Raw genomic sequence first — 22308 nt, 5'->3', positions numbered from 1 at the left:
TAACAAGTTTTTTCTCGTAATTTAACGAGTTTATTCTCAACATTTTATTTCGACTTTTTTCTTGAAATTTAACAACTTTAATCTCGAGATGGTTTTATTTTTTTATTATTGCTTGGCCCTAATCCTCTTCCGTACACCATATTTGCAGTTTGCAATTAAAAAAAAAAAATCTAAGAAACCATAACTTCATCCAAACACTCACTGTAATGAAGAATATATAAAATGTTTAACTAAGGTGGTAAAAATCCATGAGCAAAAAATATATTTATTTAATTTACATTTATATACACAAATATAAAACATAATAAATGCAATATATGCCTACATACATTTTGCTACAATCATTTTAATATATATGTTAAAGTTAATTTCCTTCAGAGTTTTAAGTCAAATAATTTAAACAAATGGTTTGAACTGGTTGACAAAAATATATCAACTCCAATGGAATTTTTCTGAACTGCAGTTCAAATCAGAGACATTATTAATACTTCTGTCTATTAATATATTAATATTTGAGTTGTGAGATAAAGAATCATTGCATATATATATATAAAACTTTATATCAACTGAGATGCTCTGTGTATTCTGACACCTTTCTATCAGAACCAGCATTAACTTCTTCAGCAATCTGAGCTACAGGAGCTCATCTGTTGGATCGGACTAAATGGGCCAAATCGCCATAAAAGAGTACAAATTTCTGTTTTTGGAGCATGCACATCTCAAACATTGGGATAAACGATAAGGATGTCCAGTGTGAGAGTCATCTGAACTCCGGCCAGCAACAAAACCCTCATGCCTTTCAAGCTTTTGTACTTTCACAACTTTAGTTACCAGGATCAAAGAAACTCTGGGATGTGGGCGCACAGTTCAAACAAACACATTCACTTCCTGTCACGAGGCAGGTTTATTCTGCTGGTTCGGATTAAAGCCTCGTGGGAGACGTGAGGATGAGGCTTATTGTGTGACATACAGCAGATCACCTCATTGTGTTACGGGAGTCGTGGTATAAACTGCGAGCGTCACGTTTATCCTTGAGCCGTGTGGCACAAACAAGGATGGTAAACGCTTGTGACGTGACCAGAAAACAGGTGCCCAATACAGAAAGAGGAAGAGAGGAATACAGAAGGTAGGAAGCAGAGATGAGAAGATGCGAGCGTGGGCGCAGCAGACAGACATGGAGTCCTTTCAGACTGCATTAACATCAAGGCAAAGAACACAGAAGAGATTTGTCACCCGAGAGCCGCACCGTTCTGTTTCTGTCTTCAACTTTCTTTCATTCGCAGTGATCTGAAGAACGGACACTGAGGAGAGGAAACACATCAGTGTTTGGTGATAGTTTAGTTTGGTGTGCTGTGTCTTTAAATGCTTTTTCAGATATTGATAGTGCTCGATAAATAAAGTTATTGTCTCCTAAAAGAAAGAATCGACTCTAAACTACCTACGTAATAAATTTGCATAATGCCAGCCTATGGTTTTCATTGGCTGCCTACGAACATCATCTGCTTTGCCCCGCCCACAAACACTGTAGCTGTTTCTGAGACTGGAAGAGTTTGGTTTGTGTTGTTATTCATGTCGAGAAGACGCCGTTTTCTGCTGCCAAAGCAAATCCACTTTGATGAGATTGATATGATCGTTACTGTTCGTATCACTGTGTATAAAGCGCTGAGGAAGAGCTGAAATCCATATATGGTAATGGGCGTTTCATTTTAGACATCCGCTTTAAGCAGTTGACTAATCACAACAGACTGGGCCGTCTGACCAATCAGAGCAAAGCAGCTCTCTGAGAGGAGGAGTTTAGAGAGACGAACCGTTTTCAGACTCTTGGAGAAATGAGATGATATTCAATGTATATTATGAGAAAATTCAAGCATGCATGTAAACTTATTGTAGGAGACTCCAAAACAAAATTAGAAGCATTTAAAATAGCATAATAGGGCCGCTTTAAAATAAAAAGACACATATAAGATGCAGGCCGCACACAAACACGGCAAGGTGAAAATGCAATGTTTCAATCTTCCAGGACTCAAGATGTGCAAGCTTATATCAGTCTGTCAGGAAACAATGATCACATGATGAAGATGAACTTGCATTTGAAAAGAACCAATAACCCACAAATGAAAATTATATCATAAAGCAGTCCATATGATCTGTATGTCCTTTGCAGCTTTGACACTGTTATTGAACTGAACTGAATCAACAATGAACTGAACTGAGCTGAATATCGACACTATTGTCTTCTGTAGAGCTGAAATTGAATTGAATTTTGTTGCAATATTTGCAACACTTATTTTCCAGTTTATTAATGTGATGCTGCTTTGAAACAATCTGTATTGTATAAAGTGCTATATAAATAAATATGTTAATAGCGAATAATAGCGAAATTAAAATTAATTGCGATTAATTGCATCCAAAATAAAAGTTTGTTTACATAATATATGTGTGTACTGTATATATTTATTATGCATATATAAATAGATACACATGCATGCATATATTTAACAAAATATTATATATATATATATATATATATATATATATATATATATATACAAATAATAATTTGTAAATATTATACATGTATGTGTGTGTATTTATATATGCATATATATAGTACACGCATATATTATGTAAACAAACTTTTATTTTGGATGCAATTAATTGCAATTAATCATTTGACAGCACTATTGTTAACTAAAACAAACTAGTTTTGTTAATTGTAATAAAACAAAAACTTTAAACAAAAATTACAAAATATGCTAAAACACTAAAATTACTAACGGGAAATAAATTAAACCTAAACAGTAATATATAAAACCTAAGGAAAATATCAAAAACGCACAACAAAATTACTAAAAATTAAATATTATGAAAATATAAAAATAGAAGCTAATTCAAACTATAATAATATTGTATAAATAATATTAAAATAACACTGTCTGAGAAACAGACTGCAATTTAAACTTTAAAGCATTAAATCATAAGGCATCAGAAGAAATTGTACTAATATTATTGCTCTTTTATGGTGTTTTTTGGTCATTTTCAGAGATTAAAACAGGTCTTTCCCAGGAACACTTGAAACTAAACAGCAAAAACATCAGAATATTGCAAATGGCAGTGCATTTTCATGCATCAACTTGCACATTTGGTGTTCAGCAACTTGGCATGCACGCTTAAGAAATGAGGAGGAGGAGGAATCAGGATAGATACCGTTACAAAAAAGGACTATCAATGGGAATGCCTGTCAAACCCCGTGCTGTTTCTGTCTGTGTGTGAGAGCTAAACCGCCCATAAACGTGCTTTCTGTCATCCTTCTATATACAGCTGTGCAAACGATCCCACAGCTGTAAACCTTCACTGAAAGGCGCTTAAACGACGGTCTCTAGATGCAGATTGCTGGCCAATGAAGCAGCACACAAGCCTGAGGGGAGACAGCATTTGACTTGGTACAAATAGAGCAATAATGCTCAAGAGGGGGAAGCCATTACAGTGAATAGCGCGAGCATATTTCAAGATGATTTGTATTCGTTCCTGACGTTACTTTCACACTCTGTTAACCTCAGCGGTGGTGGGCTCTCGTGTCTGCGAGCCCCTCGGATTTGACGGGCGGTAAGTAAGGAGAGGTGCTGTCGGGTTAATGATGCGTGATCGTGCCGAGGAAGGCGGCCAATGGCACTCCGACTGCTCTTCGTGGCAGGGGTTGCCTAGCAACATACTGTAGGCTGAGCGGGAAAACCCGGGCTGTCATTCCACACGCTCAGCGTCTCTGTGAAGGCATGCTCTGTGACACAGCGCAGACACCATGAAAGAAAGCCGCAGCCCCTGAATGCACGTGCGAGGGCGGCAGCGTGCTTCTAAGGCACCTGCTCATCACTTCATAGCCTTTTATGTACTTTAAATGACTTCATTTTTCAGAAATGCCTGAACTCTGGCACGCCGCACAGCTATGCCTCATGCACTATGACTGCAGTGGCAACATGCAACTTGTTTTTTGGCGGTGCAAACTAACTAAGCTTGCCTTTTTCACAGCATTTTAGATGCACAAACTTTTGCACAAATAGATTGAAGATGCAGTGCACTAAAACATTTCAATGATACCATCTTCTTTTGCGTTGACAAAAGAGAGCAACATGAGAGCGAGTAAATGATGACAGAATTTTCATTTTTAGGTGAATTATTGCCATCGATGTAGCCTACACATCCACTAGAGCTGCACAATTAATCGTTAAAAGATTGCAATCTCAATTCAAACACCCACGCAATCTCATTCCTAAATGACAACGATTAACCTCTGTCTATTAAACCTTTGACAAAATCACACTGGAACAAATTTGCGTTGGCACTGCTGCTGATCCAGAGAGAGCTAGCCGTTGTCATATATGAAACTACTTCACAAACCGTCTTTTAAACCACACAGTATTGTTATTTCAGTTTCAAATATTCATATTATCACAGAAGAACTGGGGTAAAAGTTTATAGTTCGGATATAAACACTGATGTCTGCCGAAGAGATAAAAATAGAGCAAATCACCTTTTGAAAGTAACATCTAGCGTCTAGCGCATTTACATAGAAAAACAAGGAAAAAGTGTGAGCATAGAAAACAATGTGTTCGAATTTTAAAGACATGGTTGCGGCTAGGCATGTGACGGTATCAAATTTTCATGTTGCGATTAATTGCTGAATCTTTTATTACGGTATACGGTATTATCACGATGTTGAAATAATTAGCAAAAAAAGTGTTGTCATAGTTTAGAGGTTTAAGAACTCTTTTTGTAATAACAAAAATAACTGAATGTTTAAATACAATACACAAAAAGTCAAATTTTCAAACAGATTAAAGTGCAAAAGAATTAGGCTATAAAGAACAACAGGAAACACTTTACAATAAGGTTTCATTATTTATTGCGTTAACTAAGATTGAGCAATAGCTACATATGTTACAGAAAGTATTATTTTTTTGTTAATGTTAGTTAAGAAACACAACTGATCATTGTTAGTTTTATCTCAGGTCCATTAAATTTTAAAGTTCTTTTGATTTTAGTAATGTCATTAAACAGTAACTAAGAAATTAACATCAACTAAGAATAATTAATGCTTTATAAGTATTTTTCATTGTCAGTTTGGTAATAATAAATTAACATGTTAACTAATGAAGCAGTTTGTCTTTAAGTTTTACTGAACAATAACAAATAATCAGAACATTTCTAATCATTAGGGCATGTTGTAGTCCAGATTAAAATATATGTTTGAGGCATTTTAAAAACTTCACCAGCGCAGTTGCTTTGTTTATGGGGTTTCCGGGGTAACCGCTGCATTTCTGCTGTTCCATCAGCGCCCTCTGTTGTCAGAGAGTGAACGTGCACTTTCATTCAGCGCGTCTCCTTCACTTGTTCCGCCATGTGCTTCTCATGCACATTGAGCTTGTTTACATCTGAGCGTGTGTTCTTTTGACGCAGAATACAGTGGTGTTGTGCATTTTATACGGTTGATGGGGAAAGTATTCGTAGGCTATATGCATTATAAAAATTTTAATAATTGGTAATAAATTATTATTTACGGTATTTTGAAATGCCCACGATAACAATACCGTGCATATTCATTATCGTGATATATCGCATTACCGAATATCGGCACAAGTCTAGTTGCGGCGCTGCGCTTCTCGACCTATGCGCGCCCCTTCACTCACCGAACCCTGCAATCATCATTAACGTTCTGTCTGAAGTCCAATTAATACAAATCATTGCTTACAGTCTCTGAAAACGTTCAATAGGCACCTTTACATGGAAAAGGCAGCACAGAAACCAAATCTGAAGCGGCATAAAATGAGACTGCATATACAAGTTTTTCTTGGCATGGATTTGGAGCAGATCACACCCACACTGGAACTATCATTGAGGTACTGACAGACTGTTCTTCACTGGCAACATGAAGTGACATGGCGGGTGTCATCGCTGATGTGCGATTCTGTGTTGTATCGTCCATGTTCACATGCCTTTGTCTTTTCAGATCTTTACTGTAGTTCTCATCATGAAGATAAGTTGGGTGTCTTTTGGTGCAAATGTCACAGGTGAGGCGGTCTCTACAGTCCTTTTGCAGCCAATTTATTGTCTTTAACATATGTCCTTCTATCTTCCAGAGACATTTTCATGAAGTATGGACATTTGTGAAGCTGGTGTGAAAAAAAAAAGCCAATAAAAAAAAGATGAATTGCGACTTTTTATCTCAGAATTCTGACTTTTTAACTCGCAATTGCGTGTTTATATCTCACAATTGCGAGTTATAAAGTCAGAATTCTGAGATATAGTCGCAATTGCGAGATATAAAGTCAGAATTCTGAGATATAAAGTCGCAATTGCGAGTTATAAAGTCAGAATTCTGAGATATAAAGTCGCAATTGCGAGTTATAAAGTCAGAATTCTGAGATATAAAGTCGCAATTGCGAGTTATAAAGTCAGAATTCTGAGATATAAAGTCGCAATTGCGTGATATAAAGTCAGAATTCTGAGATATAAAGTCGCAATTGCGAGTTATAAAGTCAGAATTGCGAGATATAAAGTCGCAATTGCGTGATATAAAGTCAGAATTGCGAGATATAAAGTCGCAATTGCGTGATATAAAGTCAGAATTCTGAGATATAAAGTCGCAATTGCGTGATAAAAAGTCAGAATTCTGAGATATAAAGTCGCAATTGCGTGATATAAAGTCAGAATTCTGAGATATAAAGTCGCAATTGCGAGTTATAAAGTCAGAATTCTGAGATAGAAAGTCGCAATTGCGAGTTATAAAGTCAGAATTCTGAGATATAAAGTCGCAATTGCGAGTTATAAAGTCAGAATTCTGAGATAGAAAGTCGCAATTGCGAGTTATAAAGTCAGAATTCTGAGATAGAAAGTCGCAATTGCGAGTTATAAAGTCAGAATTGCGAGATATAAAGTCGCAATTGCGTGATAAAGTCAGAATTGCGAGATATAAAGTCGCAATTGCGTGATATAAAGTCAAAATTGCGAGATATAAAGTCGCAATTGCGTGATATAAAGTCAGAATTGCGAGATATAAAGTCGCAATTGCGTGATATAAAGTCAAAATTGCGAGATATAAAGTCGCAATTGCGTGATATAAAGTCAGAATTGCGAGATATAAAGTCGCAATTGCGTGATATAAAGTCAAAATTGCGAGATATAAAGTCGCAATTGCGTGATAAAAAGTCAGAATTCTGAGATATAAAGTCGCAATTGCGTGATATAAAGTCAGAATTCTGAGATATAAAGTCGCAATTGCGAGTTATAAAGTCAGAATTCTGAGATATAAAGTCGCAATTGCGTGATAAAAAGTCAGAATTCTGAGATAAAAAGTTGCAATTCATCTTTTTTTTTTTTTTTAGTGGCGGAAACAGGCTTCCATAGCACTTGCCTTATTCTTTTTGATGTCCTTTAGATTTCTTTTATCATTAGTTGCTTCAAGAGAGCGAATCACATGGATGGAAGTTACTGGGTTACAGGCAACTTTTGCCTCTAGGGACGGGAATGTAGCGAAATCATTGAAGCTGGGAAAGTCTTCGCCCTCCATTCACTGTCCATTCGGGTAGTTTTTGTAACAATTTTTGATTTTCATCGCAGTCGTTTAGTATTTCCAATCCTTTTACATGAGGCATGGCACGCATGCATGCATTTACAAAATCTGCAAAGTTTCTCAATCCTTCAGCATCCTTTGAGTGTATTTTTGGCCAGCAGGACAGTTTCTCTCTATATGCTCTCTGAATAACAAATGTCTGACCATATCGTTGGTTGAGCCTTTCCCAAGCATCTTGGTAAGTTCTAGGAAGTTCCCTCAAGCCATTTACGAGCCGGACCACTCGCATACCTTTTTAAGTAGTACAGTTTATCTGCAGCAGAGATGCCCTTTTGGTCAATTAGTGACATGAAAGTGTATTTCCATTCAATAAAGTGAATTGGTTCACAATTGAATACTAATGGCTCTGGGGTAGGAAGTCTATTCATCATTATTATTATACATGTCCTGCACAGGCTTTGCAAGCTGAGTGACAATGGGGGGCTCTGACAACATGGATGAGTTACACAGGGGTGGTGCAGGGGGTTGCGGTGTATAATTTGGGTTCACCTGTTCTCTCTTGATTGGCTGAGCATCATCCATCTGTTTTATCTCTCTGTCTGAGGCTGCCTTTACATCCTTTTCAGCTTGCAGACGTTCTAGCTCAGTTTTATGTATTTCTATTTCTTTCTTATGTTGCTCCTCTAGAGCCTTTATCCTTTCTTTTTGCTTTCTTTCCTCTTGTGCTATCTTATATTCAGCTTCTCTTGCCGCTAATTCTGCAGCTGCATCAACCCGTTTTGATGCAAGGTATGATGACGAGGAGCGGTGGGAGATACTTGAGTTTGCAGCAATGGAACCGTATCTGGAAAGTGCACGTAGATGACCTTTCACGTTCTGCATCAATCTCCATCAATGCCAGTTAATCTTTCAAAGATTATTTTCACAAAGTCACGAGTTACTGCTTCACATGCATCAATTTTTCTCCGTAAATCAGTTGATGTCATCATGCCTTCCTTTCTCCAAATCGTCTACCAGTGATGACAGCTGTGTTTCAGTTACGTCTGACTTTAATCATTCTCTTGTCTCTCGTGATTGTGAGTCTTTTTTCCTTTTTACTTGCTTCTAGCATGGCAAGTTCAAACTAGACAGACATTTAAGGGATACGGTACAGTCACAGCACTTATTACATGGCATTTCACCACATAAATAATTATGGAGACCTGTTTATTATCTTATAATCCATTACAGTGAACAAAATAAGTCACAAAATGAGTGTATAGACTTCTGACTTCAGTTACCTGGATGTTATCTGTTTTTAGTGGTTGTTATCAGGGAATAACAAATCGATGGATAGCACGATTGACCAATCAGAATCAAGTATTCCAGAGAGCCGTGTAATAAATAAACAAATACCGTTTTGGCGCTGTTTAATGTGGCGTGACAGATCGCTGTAGCATCTCAGTTCAAGAGAAGTGGCAGCGTGAAGCACATGTGAACTAATCCTCTCCTTCGTTTTAATTCCAGTTACAGCATGAAATAAACATGCATGAACATCTGAAGGTATGTTGAAAGATACAGTACAACTTACCGGAATCCATATCATGTCTCATTTAATCGCTCAATCAGCGTTTTAACCGCGGAAAGACATTAATAAAACAGCTTGTAAACATTGCAACGTAACATCACATTTAGGCCTACCTCGGAACTAACATTCAGTGACCATAAACTCGTTAGTCAGCTAGAAAAATGAGCATTTAGCTAAATATATGCACCATCTTACATAGTAATTATAATTTTTAATTTTCTTCAATAGTGTATATAATGCATGTTTGAATAAATCCGTCAAGTTGACAGCCACCATTAAAAAGTCAATATTTCAAAAGACAAATTGGAGTATAAATAATTTTAAAGTTAGTAGGCCTATACTTCATTATTTTAAAAATTCCCTTAAGTTTGTATACAAATCAGTTCATTTCAACCTTTAATATTAATGTAGTACCAAATGATTCCCATACAGCATTAGTTGAGATTTTTTTTCTTGAGAAAATTGGCCATGTACTGTACCTGATTTACAGTATATCCAAAATAACTGAATAAGTGAAATGCACAATGCTATGATGACAGACTGGCAGGAAATGGTGCAAAACAGAAAAAGTCCAAACAGGGTGATATTGTGACATACTGATAAGCTTCAACTTTTATTGTTAATAATAGTTGCAACTCTTAAAATACTCTGATAAAACCTATTATCCAGAGATCATATTCATATAACATCTAGGCTAAATGTAAATCTTAACTGGCTGAGTTAGATGGTGATTGACACTAAGCAGTAGCAAATCAGTCAAGATCTCCAGCTGTAAATGCTTTTGGCTGTCAAAGTCTTTTGTTGCTTATAATAAATTGACATGTTGATAACACACACATAAGCAGTCTTTCAGAATGCTCTCAATTACATGAAGCCTAGATCAGATACAAACTATATGCATTATTGAGTGTGGCGGTGCTTATGGGATGTCGCTCTGGGACGGACGAGTATGAGGCTGGGAGGGAAAAAACTGTATATTCACTACAAAAAAAAAATAGACTACACCACTGATCAGAACCTGTAGTAATTACATGTTATTTTGTTTAGCTGCCTATTCAGAATCAGTTTGAAACAAAAAAAATGTGATTCTCAATTTATCCAGAATCGTGCAGCTCTAATACCCATTATTTTTTAACATAAGACTTGAATGTGTGAATCTTCTGGTCTCATCTGCTTCCAGTTATTTTAGCTGTCCGAAAAAAGCTTTTTATGCTGCCAACTGGTGTTTATTATCATATTATTATCGTAATCATGAACACACTGGTTTGTGGTACAAATAGTTTACTTCACTTTGTTATTCTTCTGGTTATTTACCTGTAGTGGCTAATGAATCTCAAGTCTCGCACATTCACAGAAAATAGCTTACTTCTGCAATGCAATGGTATATTTTGCAGTGCAGTTTTTTTTTCAGCAAATTGCATATTCAACCCTGCTGCAAATAAAAACAAAAACAGCAAATTCAAAACATAATGCATCATGATTTGTCATTACTGTATGTGAAGACTCACTGGCCAACTCAATTAAAAAACACTTAGAAAAACTCTCTCTGCTCGTCCTGCAGATTATCATAATCATCTTAATAAGCATGCAACTTTTGACCCTGTATTTTCAAAATATTTAGTAATATGGCGTGTCAAGTTGAGACCCTGCATTCTGTTCCATTCTGTTCTTTTTATTAGTGTGCACTGTTATTGAACTCCATGAAATGCCTTTATTGTAGTCTTGAGTTTTCTCACGTCACAATATTCCTAATTTAAATAATTAATATGCAGAATAAAGGGGCCGGGCCTGGTTGAGTTAGTTAGTAGTGTGTTGAAACTGGTGGTTATGGTAAGGGGCGGGACATTTCCCAAGCATGCTCAAAGCGCTTGACCAATCACAACACACTGCTCCAAACGACCAATCAGAGCGCATTGTGCTTTTCAGAAGGAGGGGCTTCATAGAGACTGGAACTAAACAGAGCGTTACTGACAGACTGGGAAAAGAGGAGCTGCAACAATGGAGAATACGGGAAAAATTAAAAATTCAATCATGAAAACCTATTCTAGTACAGCCCAAAAACAAATCAAGACTTTGAAAAGTGCATAAAATGTCCTCTCATCACAAAATGCAACTAAATTAATTTCCAATTAATTTTGTGAAAACTTATTTCCATGATTTCAAATCAAACTCTCCACCATACCACCCAATCTGGTCCACTCAGGGGGCCAGTCATTATCCCCTACAGGAAGAAGTCGTAACTACACCATTATGGAGGCAAAAATTATTGTTTTATCTAAAATGGAATGCTAATTCATTCAAATTAAAAGGGAATGGTAGAGCATTACTGACAGACTGGGAAGAGAGGAGTTGCAGCAAAGCACTATCTTGGTCATGCATGTCAAATCCAAAGCACATAACCACAGCCTCCTCACAAGCATCAACTCCCACTGGCATCAGGGTGATTGTTAGTGCACAAATTTTCAAATATTTACAGCAAAAGTATGTCCTCCACAGGTCTCTTAGACAATTAGAGCACTGGCCGGCACTGTTACTGTTATTTACTCTGCCTATAGATCAATACCTGCTATGTCTTTTGCAGTAGCCAGTTTTGATTATACAAGCCTGTCGATGCCGGAGTTTTCCACTGGATTCCATGGGGGAATGGACAAGTATTGACCCACTTTTCCTATTCACAGTTAGCAGCTTGAGCTCAGCATACAGCTCCATCAGTCCATCTCTGTCCTCCGATACGCCACACCTCAAATGAAGTAAAGCTACTGCCGGTGGGCCATTCAACCACATTTAACAATGAGCCAGGCAGAGATGGGCTTCTTAAGAGAGGAAAGAAACCACAGAGATTGATTTACGGTGTTTACTGCAGATTAGACAAAGCCGTTCTCTGTGCGCTTGTACTGGGACAAAAGACGATGAATATTTGATGTGGCCACAGACTCTGGAAATCAATAACATCTTTGTGGTTTTGGCTCACTTCTAACACAGGATATTAAATTGCATTAACAGTGGTGAAAAATTTGAGTGTTAAGCAGAAGAAATCAAAGTAGGAAGTGGCTGAGAGATAGTTTTATGATGAACATACATTTTCTGAAGGAAGCGTGAGTGGTGTCATAAGTCTGATCACTTAGAAAAGTAACAGCAAGCCTTTCCTTGACAAGCAGTATGATTTAGGAACATTTACTACTCAAAGAGTTAAGAATTTAAACAAACTCTTAATTCTAAGTATGAGCAACAGTAATAGTGAAGTAAAGGTGAAGATTTTAACATTCTCTTAACCTAATTATTGTTCATTGACTATTATTATGAGTTTTGGGGCGTGGCTACTGTAGCAGGTGGAGAGTTTGGGGCGTGGCTCCTGTAGCAGGTGGAGAGTTTGGGGCGTGGCTACTGTAGCAGGTGGAGAGTTTGGGGCGTGGCTACTGTAGCAGGTGGAGAGTTTGGGGCGTGGCTACTGTAACAGGTGGAGAGTTTGGGGCGTGGCTACTGTAACAGGCTGAGAGTTTGGGGCGTGGCTACTGTAACAGGTGGAGAGTTTGGGGCGTGGCTACTGTAGCAGGTGGAGAGTTTGGGGTGTGGCTACTGTAACAGGCTGAGAGTTTGGGGCGTGGCTACTGTAGTAGATGGAGAGTTTGGGGCGTGGCTATTGTAGCAGGCTGAGAGTTTGGGGTGTGGCTACTGTAACAGGCTGAGAGTTTGGGGTGTGGCTACTGTAGCAGGCTGAGAGTTTGGGGCGTGGCTACTGTAGCAGGTGGAGAGTTTGGGGCGTGGCTACTGTAGCAGGCTGAGAGTTTGGGGCGTGGCTACTGTAGCAGGTGGAGAGTTTGGGGTGTGGCTACTGTAGCAGGCTGAGAGTTTGGGGTGTGGCTACTGTAACAGGCAGAGAGTTTGGGGCGTGGCTACTGTAGTAGATGGAGATTTTGGGGTGTGGCTACTGTAGCAGGTGGAGAGTTTGGGGTGTGGCTACTGTAGCAGGCTGAGAGTTTGGGGCGTGGCTACTGTAGCAGGCTGAGAGTTTGGGGCGTGGCTACTGTAGCAGGTGGAGAGTTTGGGGCGTGGCTACTGTAGCAGGTGGAGAGTTTGGGGTGTGGCTACTGTAGCAGGTGGAGAGTTTGGGGCGTGGCTACTGTAGCAGGCTGAGAGTTTGGGGTGTGGCTACTGTAGCAGGTGGAGAGTTTGGGGCGTGGCTACTGTAGCAGGTGGAGAGTTTGGGGTGTGGCTACTGTAGCAGGTGGAGAGTTTGGGGCGTGGCTACTGTAGCAGGCTGAGAGTTTGGGTGTGGCTACTGTAGCAGGCTGAAGGGTTTGGGGCGTGGCTACTGTAGCAGGTGGAGAGTTTGGGGCGTGGCTACTGTAGCAGGTGGAGAGTTTGGGGTGTCTACTGTAGAAGGCTGAGAGTTTGGGGTGTGGCTACTGTAGCAGGCTGAGAGTTTGGGGCGTGGCTATTGGGGCAAGAGCTGGGGCGTGGCTACTGTAGCAGGCTGGAGGGTTTGGGGTGTGGCTACTGTAGCAGGCTGAAGGTTTGGGGCGTGGCTACTGTAGCAGGCTGAGAGTTTGGGGCATGGCTACTGTAGCAGGTGGAGAGTTTGGGGCGTGGCTACTGTAGCAGGTGGAGAGTTTGGGGTGTGGCTACTGTAGCAGGTGGAGAGTTTGGGGCGTGGCTACTGTAGCAGGCTGAGAGTTTGGGGCGTGCTGATGTATTAGGTGGAGAGTTTGGGGCGTGGCTACTGTAGCAGGTGGAGGGTTTGGGGTGTGGCTACTGTAGCAGGTGAAGGGTTTGGGGCGTGGCTACTGTAGCAGGCTGAGAGTTTGGGGCATTGCTACTGTAGCAGGTGGAGAGTTTGGGGCATGGCTACTGTAACAGGTGGAGAGTTTGGGATGTGGCTACTGTAGCAGGTGGAGGGATTGGGGCGTGGCTACTGTAGCAGGCTGAGAGTTTGGGGCGTGGCTACTGTAGCAGGTGGAGAGTTTGGGGTGTGGCTACTGTAGCAGGTGGAGGGATTGGGGCGTGGCTACTGTAGCAGGCTGAGAGTTTGGGGCGGTGCTGATGTATTAGGTGGAGAGTTTGGGCGTGGCTACTGTAGCAGGCTGAGAGTTTGGGGCGTGTCTACTGTAGAAGGCTGAGAGTTTGGGGCGGTGCTGAGTATTAGGTGGAGAGTTTGGGGCGTGGCTACTGTAGCAGGTGAAGGTTTGGGGCGTGGCTACTGTAGCAGGCTGAGAGTTTGGGCGTGGCTACTGTAGCAGGTGGAGAGTTTGGGGCGTGGCTATTGTAGCAGGCAAAGAGTTGGGGCGTGGCTACTGTAGCAGGTGGAGGGTTTGGGGCGTGGCTACTGTAGCAGGCTGAGAGTTTGGGGCGTGGCTACTGTAGCAGGTGGAGAGTTTGGGGTGTGGCTACTGTAGCAGGTGGAGAGTTTGGGGCGTGTCTACTGTAGAAGGCTGAGAGTTTGGGGCGGTGCTGACTGTATTAGGTGGAGAGTTTGGGGCGTGGCTACTGTAGCAGGTGGAGAGTTTGGGGTGTGGCTACTGTAGCAGGTGAAGGTTTGGGGCGTGGCTACTGTAGCAGGCTAAGAGTTTGGGGCGTGGCTACTGTAGCAGGTGGAGAGTTTGGGGTGGCTATTGTAGCAGGCAAGAGCTTGGGGCGTGGCTACTGTAGCAGGTGAAGGGTTTGGGGCGTGGCTACTGTAGCAGGCTGAGAGTTTGGGGCGTGGCTACTGTAGCAGGTGGAGAGTTTGGGGTGTGGCTACTGTAGCAGGTGGAGAGTTTGGGGCGTGTCTACTGTAGAAGGCTGAGAGTTTGGGGCGGTGCTGATGTATTAGGTGGAGAGTTTGGGGCGTGGCTACTGTAGCAGGTGAAGGGTTTGGGGCGTGACTACTGTAGCAGGCTAAGAGTTTGGGGCGTGGCTACTGTAGCAGGTGGAGAGTTTGGGGCGTGGCTATTGTAGCAGGCAAAGAGCTTGGGGCGTGGCTACTGTAGCAGGTGAAGGTTTGGGGCGTGGCTACTGTAGCAGGCTGAGAGTTTGGGGCGTGGCTACTGTAGCAGGTGGAGAGTTTGGGTCGTGGCTACTGTAGCAGGTGGAGAGTTTGGGGTGTGGTTACTGTAGCAGGTGGAGAGTTTGGGGCGTGTCTACTGTAGAAGGCTGAGAGTTTGGGGCGGTGCTGATGTATTAGGTGGAGAGTTTGGGGCGTGGCTACTGTAGCAGGTGGAGAGTTTGGGGTGTGGCTACTGTAGCAGGTGAAGGGTTTGGGGCGTGGCTACTGTAACAGGTGGAGAGTTTGGGACGTGGCTATTGTAGCAGGCAAAAAGCTTGGGGCGTGGCTACTGTAGCAGGTGAAGGGTTTGGGGCGTGGCTACTGTAGCAGGCTGAGAGTTTGGGGCGTGGCTACTGTAGCAGGTGGAGAGTTTGGGGCGTGGCTACTGTAGCAGGTGAGAGTTTGGGGTGTGGCTACTGTAGCAGGTGGAGAGTTTGGGGCGTGTCTACTGTAGAAGGCTGAGAGTTTGGGGCGGTGCTGATGTATTAGGTGGAGAGTTTGGGGCGTGGCTACTGTAGCAGGTGGAGAGTTTGGGGTGTGGCTACTGTAGCAGGTGAAGGGTTTGGGGCGTGACTACTGTAGCAGGCTAAGAGTTTGGGGCGTGGCTACTGTAGCAGGTGGAGAGTTTGGGGCGTGGCTATTGTAGCAGGCAAAGAGCTTGGGGCGTGGCTACTGTAGCAGGTGAAGGGTTTGGGGCGTGGCTACTGTAGCAGGGGGAGTCAGAGGGTGTTTAGCCGCTGTCAGACCATGACTGACGCGTTATGCGTTAAGGAATGTTGGATGGGTTTTTTATAAACAAGACGCTCGCGTTCACTCTAGACGGAGGTTAGCCAACTCAATTGCTTACACATAGCAAAACAGCTAAATGTACCTTTTATTGAAAGTACTTTTACCTGTTGAGACATGCCTTCACAAGTACCCATAAGAGCTGTAGTTGTGATGTTTGAGTTGGAGAAGGCACAAAGTGTGAAAGGGGAGTTTGCAAAATATGCTTTATTAGTGTAATTCCACTAGGTGCCACTAGTATCGCAGAAACTACAGTACATACTTCACATTTAACAAGCATCAATTACTGCTGTGCATCAAGATTTATTTGCCCATTATTGAAGCCAAACAGTACAGGAAACGACACGTGGTATTGAAGCAATGATTCAGTGTTGGCTTGACAAAACAAATGGTAGTGTGTGTGCATTTGGGTTGTGATAATTGCTCATCCAGAGAACATATAATGAAGTCTAACAGCTTCCTGTGCCAAGATTCCATCAGCTACGATCAATGAAGCACACTGCCAGCCTTCCGCATCGATCACCTGCCAATCACTGTCTCCCAGCAACAAACCCAAGATGCAAAAAAAACCTGAAAATGATTATCAATGTTTCCACTCCGCATTGGAAGGTTTTATGAACACATTAGCACATAAACAGATAAAGGGCGATGGGGGAAATGAGGAATCACAGCAGGAATGACGCACCACTTTGTGCTTTGTCACATCTGATAAAAAGCAAAACTTGAAATGGTATCATTTGCCTGGGTATATTTAATTTTGTCTGTAAATTTTGATCTGATTTGATTTGTGAGATCAGAAATGAAGCTAAAGATGAAGCCACGTCGCTCGCTGAATACTACATTGTGCACTTCAAAAAAGAAAAATCAATGCAATTTCAAAAGGCCACAGATGCACCTTAAAATTGCATGAATGCTTGATAAAACAGACGCCGCCTTTCTTCTGCATTTGGTCGTTCTCTTTCATTTCAGAGCACATGCAATTGAGCTTGATCTTCTGTTGGCGTCAGCATTGATTGCAGGGCTTTGATAGGCCATATATGTTTACCCTTTTAGTGCCCTGTTAATTAGAGAACAGAGAGCGAATGACACTATTGAGAGTCAAAAAACCCCACTTGAACGGTGTTTGAAAGGCATCACACAGGTGAAGAGAAAAGCATGCACAATGAGCCTTATACAACACACCGTGGCATAATTAGTTGTTTCTCTTTGAGCTTTTTTAGTATGAACACACTTGTGTTTTCCGCACTCTATTTCAGAGGGAAGTGCGATCGAAGGGACACGTCGATCGGCTGTGTTCCAAGAAACATCCCTCCCTAGTGGAACACTGTGTTTTTCTCTTTCTCTCGCTCTCCTTGTCTTTGATTTCATTCTCTCTTAAGGTTTTTCATTCTTACCTGCTTTCTGGACTTGCAGTATTCGCTCGTACACGCTGTCAGAGTTCTCCAGCAGCGTTCGGCTGGTCTGGATCATCTGTGAACACAGGAAAAAGAGGTCACGTAATGAGCATCTGTGCGGTTACGGTCACAATCTGATGACAGCTCATTTGTAGTGGCCTGATGACCCGTGTACATTCAGAGGTCATGCAAAATACAACTGACGCATTCTAAAAATAAAATAAAAAAGCAAAATTAAATTAAAATAAAATTATATAGGTAGTAATAAAATAATAAAAATTAAAATAAATTCTATTCTACTTTTGTATAAATGTCAGGAAGACATGGATGTATGCCTGAATATGGGTCATGGTAGCTGCATAAATATTATATTATTATAAATATAAATAAGTATTATTACAAAGGTCATTCAAAGCATAACAAATACATTCCAGCCATACAAAAAAAATTAAAACAAACAGATAGCAACAAAATAATACAATTAAAAATGAAAATAAAACAAATTAGTATTCTGTACTACTTTTGTATAAATGGCAGGAAGATATTTTGTGTTTATGAATTTATGGCTGAATATGGGTCATATAGTTGCTATGAAAGATATTAAAAATATTATCAGAGGTCATATGAAATGTAACAAATACATTATAATCACCAGAACAATAAATAATAAATAAATACATAAAAAATAAAATAAAATAAGATACAATTAAAAAATAAAAAAAGATACCAAAAAAATACATTTTAAAATAAAATAAATTATAAATTAAATAAATTAAAATTCTGTACTATTTTTGTATAAATGGCAGGAAGACCTTTTGTTTATGAATTTATTCCTGAATATGGGTCATATAGTAGCTGTATAATTTAAGGATATATTACAAATTATATCAGAGGTCATACGAAACATAAAAACATTCAAGTCACTGTAAAATAAAATAAAATAAAATAAAATAAATAAAATAAATAAAATAAAATAAAATAAAATAAATATATGCAAATTAAGAACTTATAAAAAAAAACGTTACTCTTATAAAAGTTATATATTTGTAATGACATATATAATGATATATAAAAATAATTAAATATATATATATATATATATATATATATATATATATATATATATATATATATATATATATATATAAAAACACCCCACCCACACAATAAAAATAATGTAATAAAAACAAATGGGTTTTTTTCCCAAGGCAAGGAAAAATATGAACTACTGGCCTGATGAAGCCTGCAGGAAAAACATCTATTTTAAGCCATGTGCTTCAACTTAAGATTAGTAGCTACAATGCAAAAGAGGAAGTAGACGGCTGTTGAATTAATGAGGAAAGTCATAGCAGGACAGGAACTGGGGCAGATTATGTAATAGATATGCTCTTTTGTTGAGCCTGAACCCGCACCCTTCTAATGAGGTGAGCGAATTCCTACAATTAATTACGCCAGAGTATTCAGACACGCGCTCAAACTAATTCAGACGGACATCTCAGCACAGGGCCAGCGGCTCCAGATCCTGCACCAAACCACATCATAAAGCCATAGTCTAGATCAACAAACTTTCCTTGTGAAACTCAACATGCTGCCAAGAAAGAGAAAGAAAAGTTGCATTTACTAAAGGGTCTAAAGTCTAAAGTCTAGTGATGCGGTTTACATGTCCACTCTGCACTCTCTCTGACCCTTAGAAGTAATCACAATTTTAATTATGCTAATAAGTGTTTTTGCTACTTTATATTTAATACTTCTCTATGTAAATGACCTGTGTTATGATTTACTAGCATAGTCTCCAGTCTCTGTTTAAGTTTATCTATGCAGATTATGCATACGCTCATTCTGACCTTTAGACTCTTGAAATGCTGGCTCGTATCATAAAAACAGAGTTCCCACCTTTAAAAAATACAACAGGCTGGGAAATGTGAAGTCATGCCTTGATTGTTGAAACTTCCTGCATTAAACATTTTGAATCTATTAGGTAACAACAGCTGTTTGATCATTTATTAAAAACTAACAGCCTTCATTCAAGTCATTTCAGAGCAAATACATAAATATCACAATATATATTTTATGATTTACAGTAACTTTCAAGATGTTGGTGTCAGTAAGATTATGTTTTTAAAGAAGCCTCACTAAGGCTGAATTTAAAAATACAGTAAAAATTTTGAAATATTATTACAGTTTAAAATAGCTGTTTTTTATGTGAATGTATTGTTAAATATAATTTATTTCAGTGATCAAAGCTGAATTATCAGCATCATTACTCCAGTCTTCAGAGTCACATGATCCTTCAGAAATCATTCTAACAGTGTTTCCCATATTAAAGGTGCTCTAAGTGATCCTGGGTGGAGTAACTTCCTGTTGACGTTCGAAGTGTTGTCAAACAAAACAGAGGCTAGCTAGACCCTCCCTCCTCCTCCTCCTCCCCCTCCCCTCCGTGCTTCCTGAAACAGTCATGAACGCGCATTTAAAATCATTCTTGTCGGTTATTGGCTGGAGCGTGTTTATTATGATTCGTGGTCCAGGCTGCACCAGTTTGTTTTTATTGCCGTTTTTGGAGCTTGTGGCGACTACAGAGACCGCGTTTTTTTACAGTGTGTTCAGGGGACAGGCAGCTAGCGGATAGTGAGGAGATGTTTGCTGTATGTGACAAAAAATTTTTTGGCCTAAAAACGCGTGACATCACTTAGAGCACCTTTAACTAGACTTAATTAGACACATTCTAATTTGTCCTGCCACAGTCTCAAAAAGAAACGAAATGATATTTAAATAACGTCTGAAAATTGCGCTCTTTTATACGGCAAAAGTGGGAGTAATAGAGCTAAAGAAATATACTAGCCCCAATTAAGTTTTCGTGCACTATATTCAAAGTCCAATGAAGCCATTCCATAGCTTCATGTGAGAGACAGAAGAATATGTACATCGTTAACTTTTAAGTTCACGTAAACTTGTCCTTCTCTCCGCTGCAGCTGTCAATCATTCTCTGTTCAGCACTCAAACAGTGCGTCGCGTTCGGTAACGACAGTCAGCACGGTAAAACCAAAGACTATAGCTGTTTCTCATTTCGAAGGTTGCATCCTCCGGAGGTCGCATTCGAAGGTTTCATACGTCATTGAGGCTTTTTCGTTTCAGAAAAGTAAGTAGGACTCTCCGAATGCGACCTTGGAATGCGTCCTTTCACAGGAATTCGGAGGATGCATGAGGTGTATCCTTTGCTGCTGCAGATAGCCCACAATTCTTTGCGTCGCTGTTAACAACCATCGTTTATTTGAAAAAAATAAATAAATAAATAAATGGCGGCTTCATCAAATGTACATACAAGCGAAGATGTGTTTAAATGTAAGTAGTTTCATGCTTGTTTTAAACTTTGTTCTTCCTAATATCCTCCTCTTTTGTCTCTGTAACAGATGTTGTACATAAGCCAGCTCCTCAAGCATTAACCAAAATAAAACAAGTAAATACATTTTATTTTCAAATTACATACAAATTAATTAATAATTTTCATTCATTTGCTGAGAGCGCAACGAGGCTGCCGTGAACGCGTTGGCATAGCAACGATATACTTCCTGTTTCCTTTCCTGCCTGTGTGTCCTAAGAAGGAGGTCTCGTTTAATTCTGGCTAAGGACACTCCATATACCGCATCCTTCACAGGATTCGTCCTCTTGAGGATGCAGCCTTTGAAATTAAATTAAATGAGACACAGCTTATAGAATAACACAAGACGCGTCACTCGTATTGTTTTGAATGGGAGAAAGTGTAACGCGCAATATGGCGGAATAAGTCCCGCCTTCAAAATAAGAGCCAATCGCCGACTGGTAAAGTCATCGCGTCACTGCAGCGGCCGTTAGAAGCACTAGTTTCTATAGAAACAGTCAGACGCGCGCCTCCGAAATTAGGCACAAGAGACGCACATTTAGGTCTGCGCATGCGCATTAGCTTGATCCAGCCTGAAAAATACAGTTTTTTTTTTTGTCATGATTCGAGCGTTTGGAAAAAAAAAATTATGAGACAGTTGTTGTCAGATTTCATTGGTGATTTCAAATACTAAATTTAATCGAAAGCTTGGCAAACAGCTTTGGAGAATTTGATGTTTCACCATTCAAAGAGACAGGAGCTGCACTTGGATGCCCGAGAGGCGTTTCAAAGATAACCGCCGAGTGATGACTTGTCTTAAAGGGACTTTGGTAAAACTCTCCAATATGATATATTCCAATTATAATACTTGATATGTAGATAAAGGACTGTGGATTGTGGATCTAAACGATGTCATAAACTGTTAGATGCAGTCAGATATACACAGGGATTCTCTTTGTGTCGTTAACTTTTCAATGCGCAGCGCAACTCCTGTGACTCCATATTGCTTCAAGCGCATCATTTTGCACCCGGGATGCGCATTACCGGTTTGTGCTGCTGTTTTGAAGCGTTTCATATTATTATTTTTTTTTTGCGAAAAAATTTTTGCGAACTGAAAGATTATTAATAGCCTATTTTGTTCTGTCATATCTATAGCTTGTTGCCCCATTAAAAAGCTGCACAATACATTTAAAATAAATGTCTTTTAATCCTACATTAATATAAATACATATAATTCTATACATATAAATATAAATCTAATCTATTTTTTTATAAGAATACAAATAGTAATTTTAAACTTTTTGTTAACATTTGGATTTTATAAAATTACTGTGCAAAGTTTTTTTCAAGAATTAGGCTGGCATACTTTTTTGCCGCTGAAATATATACACACCTAGTTTATTCATTTATTTATTGGTCAGCTTATGATTATATATTTTTATTCATTTGTTGTTTTCTGACACAAATACAGATGTATACCCAGGTGAAAAAAAGTACATTTCTATAATATACTTAAAGTGCTCTATTTTCGCGCACTAATTTTGTACTTAATATACTAAAAATTCCTCTTTAGTACTTCTTAAGAACATTTAAGTGTACTCAACTGTGCTATTTTGA

General features: G+C 39.5%; 1 protein-coding gene across 2 annotated transcripts in view; it reads right to left on the bottom strand.

The window, feature by feature from the left end:
* Positions 1-22308, bottom strand: part of LOC125242999 (inactive phospholipase C-like protein 2) — a 68541-nt gene that overhangs the window by 7876 nt on the left and 38357 nt on the right. For both annotated transcript variants that reach the window (XM_048152176.1, XM_048152177.1), the window contains one exon: positions 17337-17412. In XM_048152176.1, the coding sequence (XP_048008133.1) occupies positions 17337-17412 (76 nt within the window). The remainder of the gene's footprint in view (positions 1-17336; positions 17413-22308) is intronic.

This window comes from Megalobrama amblycephala, linkage group LG13 (genome assembly GCF_018812025.1).
Source record: "Megalobrama amblycephala isolate DHTTF-2021 linkage group LG13, ASM1881202v1, whole genome shotgun sequence".
NCBI classification, from domain to species: domain Eukaryota; kingdom Metazoa; phylum Chordata; class Actinopteri; order Cypriniformes; family Xenocyprididae; genus Megalobrama; species Megalobrama amblycephala.
The sequence above is the reverse complement of the archived record's forward strand: the minus strand, read 5'-3'. Positions and strand labels throughout refer to the sequence as shown.